This window comes from Tachysurus fulvidraco, chromosome 1 (assembly GCF_022655615.1).
Source record: "Tachysurus fulvidraco isolate hzauxx_2018 chromosome 1, HZAU_PFXX_2.0, whole genome shotgun sequence".
Lineage (NCBI taxonomy): Eukaryota > Metazoa > Chordata > Actinopteri > Siluriformes > Bagridae > Tachysurus > Tachysurus fulvidraco.
This window is the reverse complement of record NC_062518.1, coordinates 32,773,640-32,796,314: the sequence shown is the minus strand read 5'-3', so window position 1 is coordinate 32,796,314 and position 22,675 is coordinate 32,773,640. Positions and strand designations below refer to the sequence as shown.

Here is a 22,675-nt window from a genome sequence, read left to right as displayed (position 1 = left end):
TTTCCCATATAGTAATGTAAGAGATGTAGCACATTTTTAGCATAGCATTATTTAAAGCATTTATTTTAGGAAACAAACAAACAAACAAAAAAAAATCCAGACTTTTTTGGATGATGTCAGTCCATTTTGTCCTGTTTCTATAGCCTAGGAAAGAGTCCAGAATTTCTCATATGAGCAGATGTTTAACTCTGTACCAATGCTATTGTAGAAAGATATGAATGGTTTGCCCAGCAGGGGTAATACAAAAATCCCTTTTGCCCATCAATCTGCTCACCAGCAGATAACCTGAAATACTTTTTATTGTATTTTGTTTTTTCCTGGAACTAAAAATATTAAACAGAAACAGATTTGGCAGAAAATGGCGGTATTTTCCTTCGATAAATTGAAATGCAATAATAAAGAATAAGACACAAAAAGAAAATAATCAACATCAAGTTGAGGTTATTATTATATTATAATAATATAGAGCCTTATTATATTATAATAATTAGAACAATTTTTCCAGTCCAGTCCTGTTTGGTCTCTTTCAGTAAAGTAAAATAGAAATGTGCAGTGTTATACGTGTGTAGAACTGTATATACTATATATAAAGTCAGACTGCGCAAACATTTAACCCTTTGGCTTTGAAGAAATAAGGGTGAGGCTGAAGTGTTTTCTTGAATAAGTAAAAACAGCTAACCAAAAACTTTTTTGAAAAACAAGAAAACAATATTAGAACAAGTGAAAGATAAATTTCCTTTAACAAATAAGTCAGCAACTGAAGCAGTCCACCAGATGTTTTGAGTTCCATGGTCCTGCATTGTTGGCCAAGAACTGCTTGTTCACCGAGGCTTTGGTCTTCTGATACAAGTGGGCAGCCATCTTTAAAAAAAATGCATATCAAACTCAATAAAACGACACACATTTACACTTAGTAATTGAGATGATTCTCAATCAGTTTCTGGATACAAATTACCAGAAACTCCCATACCTTGGCTTTTCGGTATACGCCATAGGACAGAAGCTCATGTTGACCAGCAAGCATGGCAACTTTTCTGAAACCGAAGAACTGTGCTCTTTTGCATAGCCTACTGGTGAAACCAGGTCCACTCACAAAAGGAGAGCTAAAAAAAATTGGTGCATGTTGTAAAAGGAAAATTTGAAGATTAATCCCATTGCATTGAACATTCAACCTTGTGAACAGTTAAGCCTTACCAACTGATGGCATATCCAGTGGTGCTGTCTAGAATCTCAATACTTGAGTCTCCCAGACACCAGTTAACACTGAGGTCTTTGCAATGGTTCAAACTTACAGCTGGTCCCACTTTCTCTCCGTTCTGGAAGAAGATGGTAGTTTGTTGGTATGGGGGGATCAGAACATCTTTCAGACCAGTCCCCAGGTGCATACTGATGGTGTCAGACACTATATCAGAGCAATGGCTAGTGCCACCTGGACAGAAAAATAAACAATACATAAACAATATGAAACCATTGACTAATAATGTGAACCAACCGAGGTACATACAACAATGAGAGTGAGTTTTTCCTTTAACAAAGGTTTTGCTATATGCCTTAGCAACCACAACCCCTTAAGCACAATATACCCACTCACCAAGTACAGCACTGGTGATGTACAGTGGCTTGATGAAGTGGCTGAGAAGCGCTCCCTGAACTCCTGTGACAGTCCATCTGGTGAGTTTTGCACTGTCAGACATGCAGCAGATGTAAGCACCCCAGATATTTGGAGACAGGAATGCAGCAGGAATCAGAGAACCTTTGGAATGGCATTGCAGCTTCAGTGACTGGTAACCACTGCCATGGGACTTCCTGTGAAGATAAATATTTTCATCACTGACCAGCAATATGTGAATGCTTGGACCTTAGACAAAAAGTCTGACCTATAGCTATATGAAACCTAATAAGTTCTGACTTAGACTCGCTTAGTTTTTTAAAAATATCTCAACCAGTAATTTATTTTGTAGTTCATATGAAAATATAAACGTCTGATTCTAGGGTGAATGAAAGTCACTTAGACATTGCAGCTACTGACATCTGTCTATTCGGATAACATAAATGTCAAATATAAATATATCATACATGACTATTAGTCTTAAAGAACATGCAAAGTCCAACAACAAAAACAAGTAATGCAGTTAAATGTACTAAACTATATGCAAGCAAGAATGAAGACAAAAGCATGTTATGCTGGTTATAGAATATGTTATTTATACTTAAGCCATAATGTATAAGCCTTATTTTACGGAGTGTAACAGTTTAAAAACAAATATAAAAGTTTACTTCTTTTTAATAAATGTTTGTATTTTCTCACAGATGCACTCTGTCTCTCCGTCACTCACATGACGTATTGTGATGCACCTTTAGGGGTCTGGTTGGTGTAGAGGTGCAGGTAGATCTTTGGTTTGAGCTGAAGCAGCAGCTCTTTGTCAGTGCTCTGAAATATAGAGCGGTTTTGAAGCTCTGGCTCAGAGCTGTAGAACAACAGGAGCTGCTTATACAAATATCTGATTAAAAAGACAAAACAAAACACAGACGTTAACATTTTCTAGGGTGGTCATTTGGTGCAGTGATACAAACATATGGTGCAGAGATGGAGCACATGTCATTTTAAGTCTACAATATACAAAGAAATGCTAGACAGTTGTGTGCTTTCAACTTATTCTTATTGCATAGCATATTGTTTCAACTTATTGCATAACATTATTTAAAGCATTTCTTTTAGGAATCTTAAAAAAACACTAATGAACATCTAGTTAACATACATTAACTATATTTGTGAAAAACAACTGTAGGTAGCCAAGTCCAAGCTCAAAATTCAAACAAATACAGCACCCATCTCTAAAGTGACGTGACGTGACATACAGCTAAGTATGGTGACCCATACTCAGAATTTGTTCTCTGCATTTAACCCATCCAAGGTGCACACACACACCGTGAACACACACCCGGAGCAGTGGGCAGCCATTTTTATGCTGCAGCGCCCGGGGAGCAGTTGGGGGGGTTTGTTGCCTTGCTCAAGGGTACCACAGTTGTGGCCGGCCCGAGACTCAAACCCCCAACCTTAGGGTTAGGAGTCAGACTACCTAACCATTAGGCCATGACTTCCCCCCAACTTCCCCCTGACTCTCTAGTGCATCTCTAGTGTAGCCAAAAGCTACTGTACGCCTCAAAACATAGACTTTTTTTTGGATGATATCAGTCCATTTTGTCCTGTTTCTATAGCCTGGGGAAGAGTCCAGAATTTCTCATGAGCAGATGTTTTACTCTGTACCAATGCTATTGTAGAAAGATATGAATGGTTTGTCCAGCAGGGGTAACACAAAAAAACATTTTGCCCATCAATCTGCTCACCAGCAGCTAACCTGAAATCATTTTGACTAATCTTCTAACAGACATGCAGCATTGAAATAGTTTATTTTGTTATAAATGTATGATTGACATTTTCAAAAGTCAATTATCTTTAATATATTTGTCATCAAATATAAATAAATCTGAAGTTGCTACAAAGTCACTGGACTGAAAAAAATATAGTCTCTAAAATTGCTTTTTTCCCCCATACCTTTTAAGGGCTCTGCGTGCAATGATGATGCCATGGCAGTCATGGACAACGGAGCCTGTATAACATTGCCAACCACTGCAGCAGTTCTGCCCTGCGCCCAATGCCACCACTTGATAGGTGTCAGTCACCTCTGAAACATAGATATTTACAGTACAAGCCACTTTTCTGCTATACACATGCAAACTGTTTCTACATTATATGCAAGCAAGTTATTTAATTTCTGCATCACACAAACCTCTCTCCAGGACAAAAGCAGCAAGGCAGCTTTTAGTACTGTAGTATTCAGGACATTCCCTCAACAGTTTGTCAAAGCGTTCGCTACACAGGGCCACAACGCGATTCTTGTGCCACTCTGTGCAGCTACCTGAAATCAGGAAGGTATATTTTAACGTTACAGCATACAAAAGACATGTGCAAACACAACTATGGGCATTTTTTTCCCCCATACATTTCGATTATTTATTTCTATTCTTTTTGTTTTTTGTAAGGGGGACAAGCATGTGCAAACAACTATGGAATCCCCCCCATACATTTCGATTATTTATTTCTATTCTTTTTGTTTTTGTAAGGGAGACAAGCAAAGTAAGAAATTCATTGTATGGTCAAAACCATCATGTTTTCACCGTGCAGATGACAAGAAACCTCTTGATTCTTGAATCTATGTGTTTCCAAATTTGTACACATACACACCGATACACACATTTATAAAGAAAGAGAGAGAAATGCAGGGTGTCCTAAAAGACTCTCCATGGGTTCAATTGTACATTTCCCCTATTAAAAAGAGACTTTTTGGACAAAACACATAAAAATTATACACAAAGGATATTAAAATTAGACATCCATCATCATCAAATGACAAATTCAGCTGACCTCCACTTCGCTTTCCTCTTTCAGGGGAGCTCTCAGCTGTATTAGCCCAACCTGATGCAAAGCCATCTGTTTTAAAACAGGGATGGGACTCCTCTGATGCATCTGGAACCAGGGACTCCTCTGATGCATCTGGAACCAGGGACTCCTCTGATGCATCTGGAACCAGGGACTCCTCTGATGCATCTGGAACCAGGGACTCCTCTGATGCATCTGGAACCAGGGACTCCTCTGATGCATCTGGAACCAGGGACTCCTCTGATGCATCTGGAACCAGGGACTCCTCTGACGCACCTGGAACCAGGGACTCCTCTGACGCACCTGGAACCAGGGACTCCTCTGACGCATCTGGAACCAGGGACTCCTCTGACGCATCTGGAACCAGGGACTCCTCTGACGCACCTGGAAACAGGGACTCCTCTGACGCACCTGGAACCAGGGACTGCTCTGACGCACCTGGAACCAGGGACTGCTCTGACGCACCTGGAACCAGGGACTGCTCTGACGCACCTGGAACCAGGGACTGCTCTGACGCACCTGGAACCAGGGACTGCTCTGACGCACCTGGAACCAGGGACTGCTCTGACGCACCTGGAACCAGGGACTGCTCTGATGCACCTGGAACCAGGGACTGCTCTGATGCACCTGGAACCAGGGAGTCAGGTGACTTGGATCTGGAGCCTGCTAAAGAATGGTCAGGTGGAGTTGAAGTAGGTGGAGGACCCAAGCTTGCCCTTTGCACACTGGAGGTGTGTTCTCTCTCTAAAGCAAAGCGGGTAAGCAGAGAAGCAGCTATTCTGGGAAGGCGTTTCTCTCCTCCACTGTTTTTGGGATCCATGGTGATCCTATAGGACGATGTTACACACTAGAAAAACAAGCACATATAATACATTTATATGCACATATAAAACATTTAAATATGCATTTATATTTATATGCACATATAATACACAGAGCTGTCAAGTGTCACGCATTTGGGTCTTTTGTCACGCATCTCCCGCCACACATCGTATTTCTCACGCAGAAAAACTTTTTGATTATTTATCATATATTTAATATGCCGCAGCGCCCAAAATGTATCTGTCCGCACCGCTTAGTCGAGCCTGACACTCATCAGCCAATCAAAAACTCAATGATCAATCAGAAAATAGCACTATCTGGTTAAGATTTAAAGCAACAACCAATAAAATAAAATAAAAAAAGACATTCATTAGCGATTGTATTTTCGATGGTCGGTTTGAACAAAACCTCAAAACGAAACAATCATGACCCTAAAAATGGCTGGGCTTGAGCCGAACTGTTTTAAATGGGAGCAACATTACAAATGATAAAGGAGTCCAAAAAGGCAACAAACACTTACAATAAACAACACCAGTCATAATCTCTCTCTCTCTCTCTCTCTCTCTCACACACACACACACACACACACACACACACACACACACACACACACACACACACACACACACACACACACACACACACACACACAACAACAACAACTCCCCCATTATTGTTTTTTTTTTTTGGGGGGGGGGGGGGGCTGGGTTTTTTTTTTTGGCGATGTCACGCTTGCATGTCTTCAAAACTTGAGAGCCCTGAGTACATGTATATGCATCTATATTTATATGCACATATAAAACATTTACATCCCTGTAGATGCAGTAGGTTACAAGGTTCATATTATTCAATCACCAAGTGCCATGCTATTCTGAGATACTACATAAACATACTAAACAGTGGGTTTATCATTCTGTATAAAGCAAAAAATTAAACTTTAAAAGTTATGTTAAAACGTATGTTAAAGAAAAAACCGTTTGCACACCTTTCACGCACCGCTTCTTCGTTAGCAACTTTAATCTCAAACAAGTATTGCTCCTTACATAAAACACACGTTTTCCCCATAATATGACTAAACGGTTCTTATTGGCTGAAACGCCTGTCGATCATATGGAAGGCGGGATAAGTATACTTCCGCCCAAATTGTGGCGCCAGATTCAGATTAAACTCAGAGTTGGCGGGAGATCCGTCGGATTTAAATATTATTAGCTTCTTTTTTTATTTTATTTAAAGCTTGTATCACACTTAGTGAGTACGTTGACGGACAGGTTAAGCATGGAGGATTTCGCTATTTACGCGGTTTTTGGAGCAGACAAACCGCCGCAACGGATTGCAAGGTAAAAACAAACAAGTTAATGCTGTAGTCTATAGAAGTTTATATACAGTCTATAGAAGTATATTTACAGCTATGGGAGTATATACAGTCTATAGAAGTATATTTACAGCTATGGGAGTATATACAGTCTATAGAAGTATATTTACAGCTATATGGGAGTATATACAGTCTATAGAAGTATATTTACAGCTATATGGGAGTATATACAGTCTATAGAAGTATATTTACAGCTATATGGGAGTATATACAGTCTATAGAAGTATATTTACAGCTATATGGGAGTATATACAGTCTATAGAAGTATATTTACAGCTATGGGAGTATATACAGTCTATAGAAGTATATTTACAGCTATGGGAGTATATACAGTCTATAGAAGTATATTTACAGCTATGGGAGTATATACAGTCTATAGAAGTATATTTACAGCTATGGGAGTATATACAGTCTATAGAAGTATATTTACAGCTATATGGGAGTATATACAGTCTATAGAAGTATATTTACAGCTATATGGGAGTATATACAGTCTATAGAAGTATATTTACAGCTATATGGGAGTATATACAGTCTATAGAAGTATATTTACAGCTATATGGGAGTATATACAGTCTATAGAAGTATATTTACAGCTATATGGGAGTATATACAGTCTATAGAAGTATATTTACAGCTATATGGGAGTATATACAGTCTATAGAAGTATATTTACAGCTATATGGGAGTATATACAGTCTATAGAAGTATATTTACAGCTATATGGGAGTATATACAGTCTATAGAAGTATATTTACAGCTATGGGAGTATATACAGTCTATAGAAGTATATTTACAGCTATGGGAGTATATACAGTCTATAGAAGTATATTTACAGCTATATGGGAGTATATACAGTCTATAGAAGTATATTTACAGCTATGGGAGTATATACAGTCTATAGAAGTATATTTACAGCTATGGGAGTATATACAGTCTATAGAAGTATATTTACAGCTATATGGGAGTATATACAGTCTATAGAAGTATATTTACAGCTATATGGGAGTATATACAGTCTATAGAAGTATATTTACAGCTATATGGGAGTATATACAGTCTATAGAAGTATATTTACAGCTATATGGGAGTATATACAGTCTATAGAAGTATATTTACAGCTATATGGGAGTATATACAGTCTATAGAAGTATATTTACAGCTATATGGGAGTATATACAGTCTATAGAAGTATATTTACAGCTATATGGGAGTATATACAGTCTATAGAAGTATATTTACAGCTATGGGAGTATATACAGTCTATAGAAGTATATGTACAGCTATATGGGAGTATATACAGTCTATAGAAGTATATTTACAGCTATATGGGAGTATATACAGTCTATAGAAGTATATTTACAGCTATATGGGAGTATATACAGTCTATAGAAGTATATTTACAGCTATATGGGAGTATATACAGTCTATAGAAGTATATTTACAGCTATATGGGAGTATATACAGTCTATAGAAGTATATTTACAGCTATGGGAGTATATACAGTCTATAGAAGTATATTTACAGCTATGGGAGTATATACAGTCTATAGAAGTATATTTACAGCTATGGGAGTATATACAGTCTATAGAAGTATATTTACAGCTATATGGGAGTATATACAGTCTATAGAAGTATATTTACAGCTATGGGAGTATATACAGTCTATAGAAGTATATTTACAGCTATATGGGCGTATATACAGTCTATGGAAGTATATTTACAGCTATATGGGCGTATATACAGTCTATAGCAGTATATTTACAGCTATAATTGAAGTATATGTACAGCTATATGGGAGTATATACAGTCTATAGAAGTATATTTATAGCTATATGGGAGTATATACAGTCTATAGAAGTATATTTACAGCTATATGGGAGTATATACAGTATATGGAAGTATATTTACAGCTATATGGGAGTATATACAGTCTATGGAAGTATATTTACAGCTATATGGGCGTATATACAGTCCATAGCAGTATATTTACAGCTATAATTGAAGTATATGTACAGCTATATGGGAGTATATACAGTATATGGAAGTATATTTACAGCTATATGGGAGTATATACAGTCTATGGAAGTATATTTACAGCTATATGGGCGTATATACAGTCTATAGAAGTATATTTACAGCTATAATTGAAGTATATGTACAGCTATATGGGCGTATATACAGTCCATAGAAGTATATTTACAGCTATATTGAAGTATATCTATAGCTATATATCCTCACAAGGTTTCTGCATGCTGTTGCAGTAATGAATAGTAGAATGTGTATTTTATTGAACTTTTTTCTTTGTACTGGAACGAATTTGTTAGAAACACACACAAAAAAAAGGATTACAGATATTCTGTTTATTTATTTACTGCTTAAACATTATATCATTGAGCACCTTCACCACAGCATGTCTGCACAGAGCTCACAACATCATCAAGGACTCTTCACATCCCAGTCACAAACTGTTTGTTTAACCTCCTTCCATCAAGAATGAGATACAGGAACATAAGCAGGTTCAGGGACAGCAGGAATCAGCAGGTTCAGGGACAGCTTTTTTTCCCCATACATCATCACACTTCTGAACTCTACACTACACTGTTAGAACACTGTAAAAATACTGTATATGACTTCTGTACAATTATACATACAATGTACATATTACATATTTTATTTTTATACTCCTCATCCTCTACACATATTGTACCTTACATACATCTGCACTACTTTATTTATGTGTCTTTATATACCTTACTGTATATTCTGCCTAATATTTCACATCTGTGTGTATATATACATATATTTAGTGGAATTGCTTATTCAGCTTGTACATTTTTTAATGCCATAACATTCTACTTTTTTGGTTCTTTACAACAGTGTCTGCATTTTTTCCCCAATACCATAGCCTTAGAACCATTTACTTGTACTTTTCAACAATGTCCACACGTCTCTGTACTGCTATAGCCTTTATATTTATTCACTGTACATACAATACAGACCAAAAGTTTGGACACACCTTCTCATTCAAAGAGTTTTCTTTATTTTCATGACTATGAAAATTGTAGATTCACACTGAAGGCATCAAAACTATGAATTAACACATGTGGAATTATATATGTACATAAAAAAAAGTGTGAAACAACTGAAAATATGTCATATTCTAGGTTCTTCAAAGTAGCCACCTTTTGCTTTGATTACTGCTTTGCACACTCTTGGCATTCTCTTGATGAGCTTCAAGAGGTAGTCACCTGAAATGGTCTTCCAACAGTCTTGAAGGAGTTCCCAGACATGCTTAGCACTTGTTGGCCCTTTTGCTTTCACTCTGCGGTCCAGCTCACCCCAAACCATCTCGATTGGGTTCAGGTCCGGTGACCGTGGAGGCCAGGTCATCTGGCGCAGCACCCCATCACTCTCCTTCATAGTCAAATAGCCCTTACACAGCCTGGAGGTGTGTTTGGGGTCATTGTCCTGTTGAAAAGGTGGTGTGTCCAAACTTTTGGTCTGTATTATATGCGTACATATATATAATACATGTTGTACATATGTTTACATATTTATCTGCACTTGTCTATTTGCACAATTGCTACTCTTTGCACTTCTGCTATATGCCAAACTGCATTTTGTTACTGTGTACCTGTAATATGCAATGACAATTAAGATTAATCTATCTATCTTTCCTAGACTAGAGCACATTGTTGTTAGTGCCACCAAAAAAATAGAAATAGATATCACCCTGGATGATTACTTAAGATGATTTTTTTATCTTATTCGTCATACAGGTACTGCACATGATGTTTATCAGAATATTGGCCTAACATGTTCATTCTTAATTATTCTGTGCAGTCTTCAAGGACCTGTAGGCAGATCTGCAATAAAGTCATGTGTACAGCAGATTGTACTCTTTACTAGAGGAACGTGGGAAAAGTGCAGTAGTGTTTCAGTCGAGCTCAATGATGAGAAGGACGAGCTTATCACCCTGGGAAGATTAACACCATTCAACAAGTAAGAGTACTTGCAGTGGTGTTTTTCCTGTGGAAGTACAGTAAGGGTTTGTTGATTTCTAATCATCTATCTAAATATTTTACATGACAGATGTGTTTCTTGGGAGTTAGGAGAAGATGGTGTATGGAGTGATGGAGCGACATTAAATGTTCATATCAAGGGGGTGAGTGCTATCTGAAGTCTTCCCTAATGTAAAATATTTAATATTAAATATAAACAATTTTTGTGTCTTTTTCTCTCAGATTAAAAGTGACGTGCTTGACCCAGCACTTACTATTGCGCAAAAGGAATACACTCCAGATGTGAGGCCTTTCCCTTAATTCCACTTGGTTGCATTTCTTAATTTTCTGAAGTTGATTAACGATGTCCATGTTATAGCTAATGGAGGAATTTTTCTATCCCTTTTTAGTGCAACACCACAAATATGGTCTCTCGAGCAGGACATGGGAAGAGGAAACGTTCACAAGGAGAGGAAGAAGAAATAGAGGACATGAGAGGCCAAGAGAATATTTGCCCAAATTCTTCAGAAAAGGTAACACCACAACGACGAGGCAAGAGCAGCGCCTGCACAGGACAAACACGACTTTTCCAGCAAAAAGAGGAGCAGAGCATCAGCCGTACTCCTCCAAACCCTAAAGCTAAAGGAAACCAACAAACTAAAACCCCCACCCACATTGGTGAGTGTGTCTCTACATATACAGTAAATGTAATAGAGTTCTGTTAATTCTTTGTATAAAAAAATTTCATGAACTTGCATAGCACACAATCTTGCACCACGATACCTTACTCAACTTCTCCAGGTTTACACTCCATGTGCACTTAGATCTTCATCTTCAATTTTTCTTGTGGTACCTCGGATTAAACTTACTACTATGGGTGGCAGATCTTTTAGTTATGTTGCCCCCTGCCTATGGAATTCTGTTCCCCTCGATGTTCACAATAGCGAGTGCTTGTTGAATTTTAAAACGTGTCTTAAGACATATATCTTTTTATACAGGCTTTCTTATAATATGTTTTATTGAGACATGCTCTTTATATGTATATGCTGTTTGTTTGTGTGGTTTTTTTTTATGCAGTGACCTGTATATTGCTTGTAATGTGACCTTGGGTGTTCTGAAAGGCGCCATGAAATAAAATGCATTATTATTATTATTATTATTATAGCAGAATGGTTTTATATAAAATCCTAATTGCATGTCTTTTTAAACTTTAACAGGCGCTCCATCAGGCCGGTGGGGTCAGACCCTCTGTCCAATTGACCCTCAGACAGCTATACTTATTGGAGGACAAGGTGCCCGAATGCAGTTCTGCAAGGATCCCATTTGGAAGCTGTGTACAGGTGAGTTTTCATTTCATAAAAAGACATGGTATTGCTCTACTTGGTTATTCATTGCTTTGACAGCAGGCAAGATGTTTCTTTTGAGCATTTCTCACTGTTCATTTTCTTCATATTCAGAGGACTTGTCATGGGTCCCTGCTGAAACTCTGGCAGAAGGACCTACACCAGAGGCTCGGATTGGCCACACGGCGACTTATGACTCTGATTCCAAGAGGATCTTTGTGTTTGGCGGTTCCAAACATAAGAAATGGTTCAATGATGTCCATATTTTAGATACACAGAGCTGGCGCTGGACCATGGTGGAGGTTAGTTCATTTTTTCATTAGTGTCATTTAACACTAACATTTACTCTTTGTTAAAATGTCCTTAAATTAAAAGTCAGAGCAACTTTTCCTTAATTTGATGGCCTGTGGTAGAGGTTTCTGGGTATACAGGGAAAAATGGAATAAAAATTTTTTCTTTCTTTTAGGCACAAGGTAAAGTTCCTCCTCTGGCCTATCACAGCTGCACTCTGTTCAGAGGAGAGCTTTTCGTGTTTGGGGGTGTGTTCCCACGTCCCCATCCTGAGCCTGATGGCTGCAGTGACTCCCTCTACATTTTCAACCCTGAAATGGCCATCTGGTATCAGCCCATTGTTAATGGCGATAAGCCTGCTCCACGCTCTGGGTTAGTAGGTTATGAAAAGACTTTTCACGATGAAGTTCAGAGCAGTTGTGTTGATGGATGTAAATCTTTTACCTCTGTTTTTTCATGGGTATATAACAATTGTCTATTAACTATTGTATTTCCTGATTGATTGGAAAACATTTTATTAGATTTGTGGTATTAATTTGGATTGCTGTTCATTGTTAATTTCTTTTTCCCCCATTTAGGCATTCAGCTTGTGTGATGCAGGGGAAGATCTTTATTTTTGGTGGCTGGGACATGCCAGTCTGTTTCAATGACATGTTCATGCTTGATCTGTGTAAGAAGTGTACACTTTCTCTTATTTGCTTTTCTTCTACTGGCCCTTTTATACATCTAGTGAAACAAAAAAAGCCTAAAATCACACTTCTAGAAAATAACCTGGTCATTTGAATGGAATATGTGGTGCTTGGCAAAATTTGATCATAAACAAAAATGTTTGCAAACAAAGTACTGAAACACTTTCAATTTAATGTGCTGCAATGTACTTAAATGTTCAGGGTTTGTCTGTTTTTAAAGGCCTTATGGAGTTTTCAGCTGTGCAGACGATTGGATCAGTACCATCACCAAGGAGGTAATAATAAAATCATGGAACACATTTTTTTTTCTTCAGTGATTTGTCAATGTCTCTCTACTGCTTATTAAGTGGTGCTCTTGCAACCCTCTTTGACTGACAGAAGTCTTGTTTAAGCACCATGGTGCATTGTTGCTGAATATCTATATTGGTAATACTGACTCAGCTTTGTCCATACTTTTTGTCACAGTTGGCATGGCTGTGCTGTTCTGTCTGAGTCACATTTCTTGGTCCATGGAGGCTACAATGGAAACGATGCTTTGAGTGACACATTTATATTCAACACAGGTGAACATGCTGTTCTTTCTGTCACATTTCATTTAATATCTTATTTTAAGCAGATATGTGCAGATACATTGTCCACTTTACCAACTTTATTAACTTGCTAAATGCACCCATGCATGAAGTATGAAGTTTTGGGTACTCTGATATCGTGACCTAGCACAAAACATGTGCAAAGTATTTGTAATTATTTTAATAAATGGTCATTTCCTTCCTGGACATGGTAAAGTGTACACATGGTTTTGATTTGAGTGGAGCTACATTTTCTTCCCTGTTGATATTTTTTCCTTTGTTTAATAGACACAAATTGCTGGACATCTTTGGCATGTAGTCAGCTGACCTCAACACCTAGAGCTGGACACTCCATCATCACCATGGCAACTGCATGTGTGAAGGTACCTGCAGCATCTTGTGAATACACATATGAAATCTTTCACTTGTAAAGAATATGCATGCATTTTGACATAAATGTGGTCTTGTTTCCCTGGAATATGCATTCTTTTTTCTTTAGCAGTCGTGAAAGTGTCGCTTTGTTTGTTTTTCTTTTGCCATAGGGTTCCTCTGATGATCAAGAGCAGGTTTCTGAGTCTCAAACGTTGCTCATATTTGGAGGAGGGGACAATGAAGGCAGCTTCTTCTCTGACCTGATCACTGTGCCAGTAAAGGAGCTGTGTGAATGATGCTTAAAGCTTTGGTGAAAGGACTGTGATTAAATAGATGTATTTGTTTTTCTTATGCTTTAAAGGTTTTATGTTATGCTTCTGTTTCAGAATTATAATGATATCTTAAATGGAAATTAGTCCTGAGTCGTATGCCTACTTGGCATTTAATAATAATAATAATAGTAATAATAATAAAAGGCTTCAACTCTTATTGTGAAAACATGTTTTGGATATGTTTTAAATGTGTATACTATTATTAAAATGTCTTTACTATACATAGAAGCAGTTGTCATGTATGCTGTTCCAAATATATTTAATCAACTTTACTATGCTTTTATCAGGGACCGAGTTTCGTTACACAGTGTCGCAGCTTTAACACTGTAACACTGATCTGGTACTAGATGTTGCTCTGATACAGATCAGACTGAAGAGTTCTGGGTTTTAAACACCATAATGTCACCTGTAATTATAGGTTGATGTATCCATATCCAAAAATTTCCATCTAACAGCAGTGCTGTGGGTAGAAACAGACCCAGCAGAAACATTGGAAGACTAACGTGTCTGTCTGTCTCTGTGTGTGTCTGTCTTTGTAAAAAGATGAGCAAAAAAAAACAACTTATCATTACTGTTGCTGCCCCTGATATGTCTGATACTAAACATACTGGCCTATTTCTCTTTATGGACAGTTTGGCAAGTTGATACAGCAGTTAACATTTTTGGCTATGATACTTGCCCCTAGGTGTGAGTGAGGTTTATTATGTACGTGCTTGACACCTTAAGCTGTGCGTTCTCTTACAGATAGGTATGCTACCTGAGAAAATGGCCTCTGAGTTTATTATTGAGTCATGACGCTGGGTGTCAGCCTCAGTCTGCACTGATACTCGGTGTTATTGTGGTCCGAGGCGGCAGGAGCTGATCTGAGGTGATGTTTCCCGCCCCTCCACTGCGCGGCGGCCGGCCATGTTGCGTCGCCGTTGTTCCGGTATTCCGCACTTTATTCACCAGCCCGAACCGCCGCTGTTCTTACACGCTAAAGGAAGAAAACGACTTTAGCGGTGCGAATAATGGATTTTTCTTTTACAACCCATCGACTTTGGACGTTACCCTGAACAGTAAATAATTTGCTGCGTAGCCTGTAGTTTGTGTTGTTTTAATAAGTCGCGACTGTACTCAGATCTGTGCGGACTGTGGAGGAATCTTTGAGTTTGGTGGATTCGGCTGTCTGAAGGCTGGATGGATGGAAGGCTAGCTAACAGCTGCTAGTGTTCGTCTCTATCGGGTTAGCTGCTGCACCGCTGTAGCTCGTCTCTTACATTGGGTTTAATCAACTCCACAAGCGTTAACGTTGAGTTTTTCCAAAGGTATCGGTTTCTTTTGTAGTCGCTCTGATTTGTTTGTGTGTTTTTTTCCGCCTCGATAGGTGAGCTAGCAGGCTAGCTAACGTATTACCTGATCCCAGGTCGGTCTCACATACTTCATTTTAAACGGTCATTTACCAGGAAACGATTACGATTTACATATATACATATATTAAATAAATAACACACAAAAACAAACTTTTTTTTAAACATTTGTTTATGTTTTTATTTTTTCAATAACGGGTACTTTAATGGTGTTGGCATGTTGATTTTCTTCAGACGTACTGAAGTTACCCAGCAAGCATTCAGTCAGATTACCTTCTGGTATCTAGGCTATAAATCTAACCAACTATCTCGGTAAAGTTCACGTTATACACGTTCGTTTGTCATTAAAAAAAATATCAGTCGGTTATTTAAATAGTCGTTTGATTTATTAACCCTCTGTCCTGTTGACATGGAAACGTATTGGTAACTAATGTGAGGTTTGACTTGTTGATTTGTGTCTGCGTGGCTAGCTAGCGTTAGCTAGCGTTAGCTGCCTCTTTCACATCCCTGGCTGAGGAAAACACAATAAAAAATCTGTCAGATAGAGTCATTAAATGTGAGATTGAATCCTTTCCGGAATCATTTCTGAAAACTCCTCACAAATGTCAACCCGGAATCAAGGATTAGGAGTCATCGAGCATTCTTCTGGACAGGTGAGACATGTATTTATATTTATATACAAACGTCTGTAAAAGAGGTGCCATATCAGTGTTGATGTTTCCTGAAATGTATTTAAAGATTAATATGAAACAAGGCGAATAAAAGTCTTTCTGGCTTGTTGACACACCACTAAACAGTGAGGCAGGTTTTAGTCATCTCATTTTTATCTCCAGTCATGTAACAAGGTCGTAAAAGATTTCTCAACATTTCCTTTGTGGAGTTTGAACTACAGGAAGAAGGTTGAGCATTTTTCTGCTCAATGATTACTAACATTAATACATCTGAGTGAATAGTGTCTAATGAGAGGTATGGTGTATCTGAGCGCAGTGATTTAATGAAACAAGAGCTGCAGGCTTTTTTTTTTCTCTCTCTCTCTCTTTTCTCCCTGCCTTATTTCCTGGAATCCCACACAAGCAGCTCTCACTCCTACTGAAAGCTAAGTCTTGAGCGTCTGCTTTCAGAGGTTCAGGGTGAGAATGATGAGTCAGCGGTGTTAATCGTGCCACTGATACGTGGGTGAGCCTCAGTTCCATAAGAACCCTGAACTAACGTGGCAGCCATCTCGGGCTGATGTGCCATACTTTATCATTGAAGAGTTCACACCTGAATCACACGTGACCTTGTGTTTGAACAGGTTTGAACGTGTGCCTAGAAATCAGAATGAAATTCACACTGAATATACATTTGATTTTTGTCTTTTTTTCTCTCTTTTTTTCTTTGTATCCGAGTAGTGAAATGTATTATGTCTTGTTTCTATGCACTAGTTAAAAATGACAGTATTAGTACCGTCGACCCGTTGTGGAAAGTGTGCATGTGATTTGTTTGTTTTTGCTTCCACTGTAACAAGACTGATATAATCAAAATTCACCTGGAGTCAGGTTGTCAGATTTCAGTTCGTACGTGATGATAAAATGCTGGTGTGTTTTCATTTTATTTTTCGATTCCATTCATTCACCAGCTCTGTTTTAGTGGTTTGACAGTTGCACATTTATCAAAACACAAACTAAAATGACATACTCCGAATATAGTCAGTCATCCAAGATTATCGATGTCTGGTTTATTATATAATAATGTGAATAATGTTGCTAACAGGTAAGGGACGTTTATATTCACTAGTTTAGACTGTACATAATAAACGAGTAAAGCGTCACACTTATGAATTGAAAGAAATCTTTTGATGAATGTATGCAGTTGATACACACACACACACACACACACACACACACACACACTAATTTCCTGCCTTTCTAGTTTCAGGTCAGATGTAGGGAGTGGAAATGCATTCAATGCGCAAAAGTGTGTCGACACCTGACCATCACACCCATATGTGCTTGCTGAACATCTCATTCCAGATTTAGACACTACTTTGCTGTAATAATAACCTACAATCTTTAGGGGTGCCTTCCCACTAGATCCTGACTGCTGGAGTTCTTCCACTCGAACAGTGTCAAACCTTTATATCTTTATGTTGTTCACTTTGTGCACAGGTGTATTGTCATGCTCCTTAGGTCAATTGAAAGGAAATTGTAATGACAGTTCGACACCATTGTGTACTTCTGACTTTGAGGTAACAGTTTTGGGAAGGCTCACATGTGGGAGTGATGGTCATATCGTGTATGTCATATCACAAGCATAGCGAGGACAGAATTTTCGGGTTGAAGTCCTGCTGGAATATTTTATGACTCTTCCGAAATGCCTTTCCGTGGGCGCTTAACAAGTCCCGTAAACAGCACTGCTGATTCTATAAGTGTCAGATGACATTTTAGTTATGATGATGTTTATAAAAGGTCAGAATCAAATAGCTTTAATTTGGTTAATCACATTTTATTGGTTACCAGCTGCTATGATATTAATCAGGATCGTGAATTCTCCCCATAGATCTGTTTTTAGAGTAAGATGTCATTGCTGCTGTATTACTAGCATGTTATTTTATTGTTTTAACTATAAAATACAAATTTTTGTATTTCAATGTTAATATAGCAAGCTTGCTTTATGGTGCTGTGTGTGTCACACGTATTGATATAATCGTACAACTCTTGTGGTGATTATATTTAGTATATTTCTTAGTCTATTTATTAATTCATATTCGTTCTGAACTGTAGCAGTTTGTACAGGTCAGGAACTCTAAATCTGAACAGATTGTGTCAGTCGACAGTGAGAATGTGAAGTGTTATTACATAGGAAAAATAGCAACCAGGCAGAAAAGTGCAGCTGATGGAGGTTAAACTCATTTTAGCAGATTTTTAGCATGAATACTTATTCAGTGGAAAAGTGAAGAACTAGCTCAATCACATGTAAAACAGGTGGGGTGCAACTCTAAAACCTTGAATTCACACTCAGTGTTTATGGTTTTATGCTAATACCAATAACCAGAAAGCAACTTTGGTAATATTTAGTCTCAAGTGGTTTTATATTCTACAGTTTGAGATAAATCTATTCAAAATGTACTTAGAAAGTGTGTGATGAAAAGAACAATCTTTCTTTAAGATAACTGCTCCTGCTGTATTTTTGTGCGGAAATCAATGACTGGCGGAAAACACAAATCTGATTGGTTGACGTATAAGAAGTTGTATAAACTTGCTTTAGACTAGTCCCCAGAATTGTAGCAATTATTGTTAACACTAAATTGATTATTGTGTCAGGGGAGGAGAAAACAATCCTTCGTAATAAGATGCTCCTGAGCTGCTGTTTACTGCCCTGATAGTCGTGTAATCATAATTCCCAGTGGGCATTGTGTCAGGGGTGACAGGTCAGAATTGATGGGAAATCTTTAAACATGCCTCAGACACCATCTAAACTAAATAAAGCTTTGGACCCTGTTATTAGAAGGTTTTTCATTTTTCAGTTTTCATCTAGATATGATATTGAGATTATGTAAACACTGTGAACCCAGAGAGCGAAAATACACATTGGGTAAGGCGATAGTTTTGGTTTCTAAACTCTTCTAGTGTGTTAGTTTGCGTCTATCTGCATCGGAGATCGAGCTGCGCATTTACGAGGCTGACAGATGCAAACTAACAAAGCAGCAAGCTGTGAGACTACAGTGGAGCAACCGAGAGGTTTTGCTCTTTCACCTTAGCAGTCCAAGAGTGTGGCGTCACTTTAATGTGCACAATAATGTGTTTATCATCATAATGCATGTGAAATATTGAGGAAACACGGCAGAGACGGCACATTTCTGTATCAAAAACATTGTCATTACAGATTAGGCTTCGTATTTGCTGTGTATTGTGTGGTTTGGGACACAAACTTGACTTTGGGGACTCATGACTGAGATTAAGCAGCAGATTGTCATGCAGTGCAGTGCATCACAAATTGCAGTGCATCACAAAAGGTAGCTTTCTTCCTTATTTTACCTAGAAAGGGTGACACTTTAACATTTCACAACCTTTCAACCAACTGCTTTTTGCTGTCTAAACACTGAGCTATCAGTGTTTTATACCACATGTCAATACAAGCTGAACGTATCAGTCACCGATGATTAAAGTCAAGATTTATCACCTCCTTCCTTTGTATGTCAGCTGAACTTAGATCTACCACTAGAGTCATGCTTAACATTCATTTTTGTATTGTCATAGATGATTAGATGAAATCCTGGACGTTGCCAAATAGGTCACGTTATGATACATACTGCATGTGTTATGTCCCGATGTGACAGTATTACAGTAATTTTAGGATCATCACGGTTGACGATAAAAAAAAAAAGGAATCGGAAGGATACTGCTGAATTTATACAAACAAGAAATTGAATTGAAAGCCTACTGAGAACGAGTAACTTGAATTTAACACACTTTTTTTTTATGCTGACTTTTCCAATAGAGCTGATATTTCCTAAATCAAGTTTTCAAATTTAGCCAGGGACGTCTTTCAGTATAAAAAAATATGATAATTCCAGCTCATCATCTTATAATTTACAACATTTATTTTCTGATTATAATTTACAATACTGAAATATTAAGTCAAGATAGATAATAAGGATAATTATGCACAATTCTAATTATGCACTTATTTATTAAAATTATCTGATATCAACATCTAATTCACCACAAAACCTCAACACAGCAAAGTTGATTTAATTCTTTTTTATCAAACAGCATAGAATCTTTTAATCTGTTTATTATTAGGATTCGTGGATCGTCTGCCACAAGTCCGTGTGAAGGAGCAGTCACTATGAGAACGATGATGTATCAGAACATTAATTAACCCTATCATTTTATATCAGATTGCTTATAGGAAGTGAATACACGGTTTCGGTTTTGAGACCGAGATCTGGCTCGAGCAGAGACGTATCAAAGCATACAAGCTAAAGTATGCCAGCGGTGATAAACTGATCTTTTTATTCATACAGTGTTGCATATCTTTGTGAATTAAACTAATCACAGCTTTTACCCGTGTAGAAGCTTTTCTTTGTTTTATTTCTTTGTTTGTTTGGTGGCATGAGCTATAGTGTGCCTTAGCTTACATGCAGTGATGCGTTCTGTGACTTGTGCGAATACCAAAAAGCGTTATTCTTGTGAAGCTTCGTGTACAGCGATGTTGTAATTTTAATTAATGCATTTGTGGTATGTCAGACAAGTCAGAGTGCATCCACACGTTTACACTGTTTGTTTTGTTACTGTTGATGCGTGATAAATACTGCAGTAAATTTTGGTATTCTTTTTGTTCTTGGTCCTAGCAAACTAAATGTTTCACACTGGTATTGTGGAAATGTATAAATGATGTTTTTGGTGTATGACCCACATCTGTGATCTATATAGGGGCTGAATTGTTATAGTAAAAATAACTAAAATGAGCATACTGTTATACAGCATGAAGAAATACTTGTTTCAGTCAACAGACTGACCTGTGCTGTCCTTGGCAGAGGCTTCTATGTGGCTCATGATTTTTATAATGTCAATTAAGACGAATGTTGACCAGGTGACTGCTGATGGTTTGAAGTAGTTTTAGCTGTAAATCTCTTTATTCCTCTGCCCTGTGTATGATAGAAAGCATGTGTGTGTGTCTGTGCTAGACAAATTACCACATTTAATACACAATCACTTTATAGAATTTATAGCCTGATACAAACAGCCATAGAATAAAAAAACTGGTTCCAATAACGTGTCCATTTTGCGAATGGATGATGAAAGCCCACCGGTTGTTCTCAGTGTGTGTGTGTGCGCGCGTGCGTGTGCGTGCGTGTGTGTGTGTGTGTGTGTGTGTGTGTGTGTGTGTGAGCAGAACTAATTGAAATCTGTTAGCTGTGCAACAAACAACTTTTGACACCAGTGAGAACTTTTTGTATTTCAGTGCTAAGCTAACACAGCCTCGTCCACATTCACTTTAACCTGCTTCTGGCAGGCAGTCTAGCAGCTCAGAAGTACATGCTAATTTACATACTTTACTCAACCACATACGCACACGCCCCTCTGAACCAAGGTCAAAATGAAACACAGTGTGTGGTTAAGGTTTTTACTCTACTCAGATATTTAATTATTGTGCGTCTTTCTTTTCACTATGTGTTTTTTGTGTGGGTAATGCCCAGTGCAGTATACAGTAGAAACTTTTGTATTATTTAGGTCTGCAGACAGATGGGTTACTTTTATAGTTTGAGGAAGTGCTGATGAATTTGTCTTATCTTTCTGAAGACCTTATTTTAAGATTTAGGGTTTAGTTGAACAGTGATTCACACCTGTGATGATCTTTGCTGTAGAAAACTTTTCATTATGAAAGCTCAGATTGTAGCTTATTTGCTAATTTCATAACGTCTTCACTGGAATCTTTGTGTCTATCTTTAAAAAAAAAAAAATAAAAATCTCAGAAACAAGTGTTCATTTGTAGCGAATGATTAGCGTAGACATTTTTTGAGTGAGTAAATGAACAAGCCTTTCCAGTTGATCTGGGTGTGAAATAAGCTGGAGGGTGTGCCGAGGCTTTCTCGCTCCCTGCACGTGACGTCAGGTGCAGGTTTGAATGTGCGTGTGTTTATACGTATCAGAGGGCCGTGTCGAAGCCTGTATTGCAGGTTGTTGAGAGATCATTGTAGGACTACCTCTTTCCTGAACATTTGACTAGAATACAAATTGTTGTTTAAGCAAATTTGTAATGGAGGATTAAATAAAGCCTTTATTCTTCATTTTATTATAATCTATGACATATATTTTATTACCTCTGTCCTACATGCACGGTGTTTCTTCTGTTTCGTTAAATAAGATTTTAGATGCACTAAAATGCCAAAATATCTTGGCTCATTCAGACATGTGAAGAGTTTTCAGTTTAGTCCATATTGCGAACAATTATTATACCATTAGTATGCTTCCAAACAACACACATTTAGTTCAGGTTTCTTTTTTACTTTTTTTTTAGTTTGGTTATCTTTCAGTGTAACTACATAAAACACCAGTCTACCTAGATGTGTAATTTGAGAGCTCGAGGCAAAAAAATGCCCACGA

General features: G+C 37.7%; 3 protein-coding genes across 14 annotated transcripts in view; 2 read left to right on the top strand and 1 right to left on the bottom strand.

The window, feature by feature from the left end:
* Positions 1 to 33: 33 nt before the first annotated feature.
* adad2 (adenosine deaminase domain containing 2) lies at positions 34 to 6,379 on the bottom strand. Of its 3 annotated transcripts, none has more exons than XR_003438775.2 (9): positions 6,249 to 6,379; positions 4,427 to 5,288; positions 3,792 to 3,920; positions 3,557 to 3,686; positions 2,337 to 2,501; positions 1,592 to 1,806; positions 1,293 to 1,429; positions 971 to 1,103; positions 34 to 861 (listed from the first exon to the last, which is right to left on the bottom strand). XR_003438775.2 is itself a non-coding variant. In XM_027134492.2 (9 exons), exons 2-9 carry the CDS (start codon positions 5,259 to 5,261, stop codon positions 751 to 753), a joined length of 1,953 nt encoding a protein of 650 aa, XP_026990293.2. In that variant the 5' UTR covers positions 5,262 to 5,288; positions 6,249 to 6,378; the 3' UTR covers positions 34 to 750. The 3 variants fall into 3 exon arrangements, 2 of the variants coding, with proteins under 2 accessions (XP_026990293.2, XP_026990294.2); XM_027134492.2 differs by having other exon boundaries at positions 1,195 to 1,429; positions 6,249 to 6,378; XM_027134493.2 differs by lacking the exon at positions 6,249 to 6,379 and adding an exon at positions 5,784 to 5,834 and having other exon boundaries at positions 1,195 to 1,429.
* Positions 6,380 to 6,386: 7 nt separating this feature from the next.
* On the top strand, positions 6,387 to 14,463 carry LOC113635207 (kelch repeat-containing protein). Its single transcript, XM_027134495.2, has 13 exons — positions 6,387 to 6,600; positions 10,482 to 10,640; positions 10,731 to 10,803; positions 10,883 to 10,942; positions 11,050 to 11,317; positions 11,857 to 11,979; positions 12,097 to 12,284; positions 12,449 to 12,645; positions 12,852 to 12,943; positions 13,183 to 13,237; positions 13,428 to 13,525; positions 13,820 to 13,914; positions 14,074 to 14,463. The coding sequence occupies exons 1-13, from the start codon at positions 6,539 to 6,541 to the stop codon at positions 14,197 to 14,199; spliced, it is 1,596 nt and encodes a 531-aa protein (XP_026990296.2). The 5' UTR covers positions 6,387 to 6,538; the 3' UTR covers positions 14,200 to 14,463.
* A 561-nt stretch (positions 14,464 to 15,024) lies between these two features.
* Positions 15,025 to 22,675, top strand: part of mark2b (MAP/microtubule affinity-regulating kinase 2b) — a 39,258-nt gene continuing 31,607 nt past the window's right edge. For 2 of the 10 annotated variants that reach the window (XM_027134328.2, XM_027134327.2), the window contains exon 1: positions 15,028 to 16,237. In XM_027134328.2, coding sequence (XP_026990129.1) covers positions 16,187 to 16,237 — 51 coding nt within the window. In that variant the 5' untranslated portion in view covers positions 15,028 to 16,186. Of the gene's footprint in view, positions 16,238 to 22,675 lie in introns of all 10 variants that reach the window. The other 8 variants (XM_027134336.2, XM_027134331.2, XM_027134330.2 and 5 more) reach the window with 6 other exon arrangements.

Excerpts from the sequence above, each read along its gene's own strand:
- adad2 (XM_027134492.2), bottom strand. The coding sequence starts at position 5,261 with ATGGATCCCAAAAACAGTGGAGGAGAGAAACGCCTTCCCAGAATAGCT. Across the intron at positions 3,687-3,791 it reads TGCTTTTGTCCTGGAGAGAG|AGGTGACTGACACCTATCAA; the intron begins GTTTGTGTGATG and ends TCTATGTTTCAG. Across the intron at positions 1,104-1,194 it reads ACTGGATATGCCATCAGTTG|CTCTCCTTTTGTGAGTGGAC; the intron begins GTAAGGCTTAAC and ends AATTTTTTTTAG.
- LOC113635207 (XM_027134495.2), top strand. The coding sequence starts at position 6,539 with ATGGAGGATTTCGCTATTTACGCGGTTTTTGGAGCAGACAAACCGCCG. Across the intron at positions 10,641-10,730 it reads AGATTAACACCATTCAACAA|ATGTGTTTCTTGGGAGTTAG; the intron begins GTAAGAGTACTT and ends TTTACATGACAG. Across the intron at positions 12,944-13,182 it reads CATGTTCATGCTTGATCTGT|GCCTTATGGAGTTTTCAGCT; the intron begins GTAAGAAGTGTA and ends CTGTTTTTAAAG.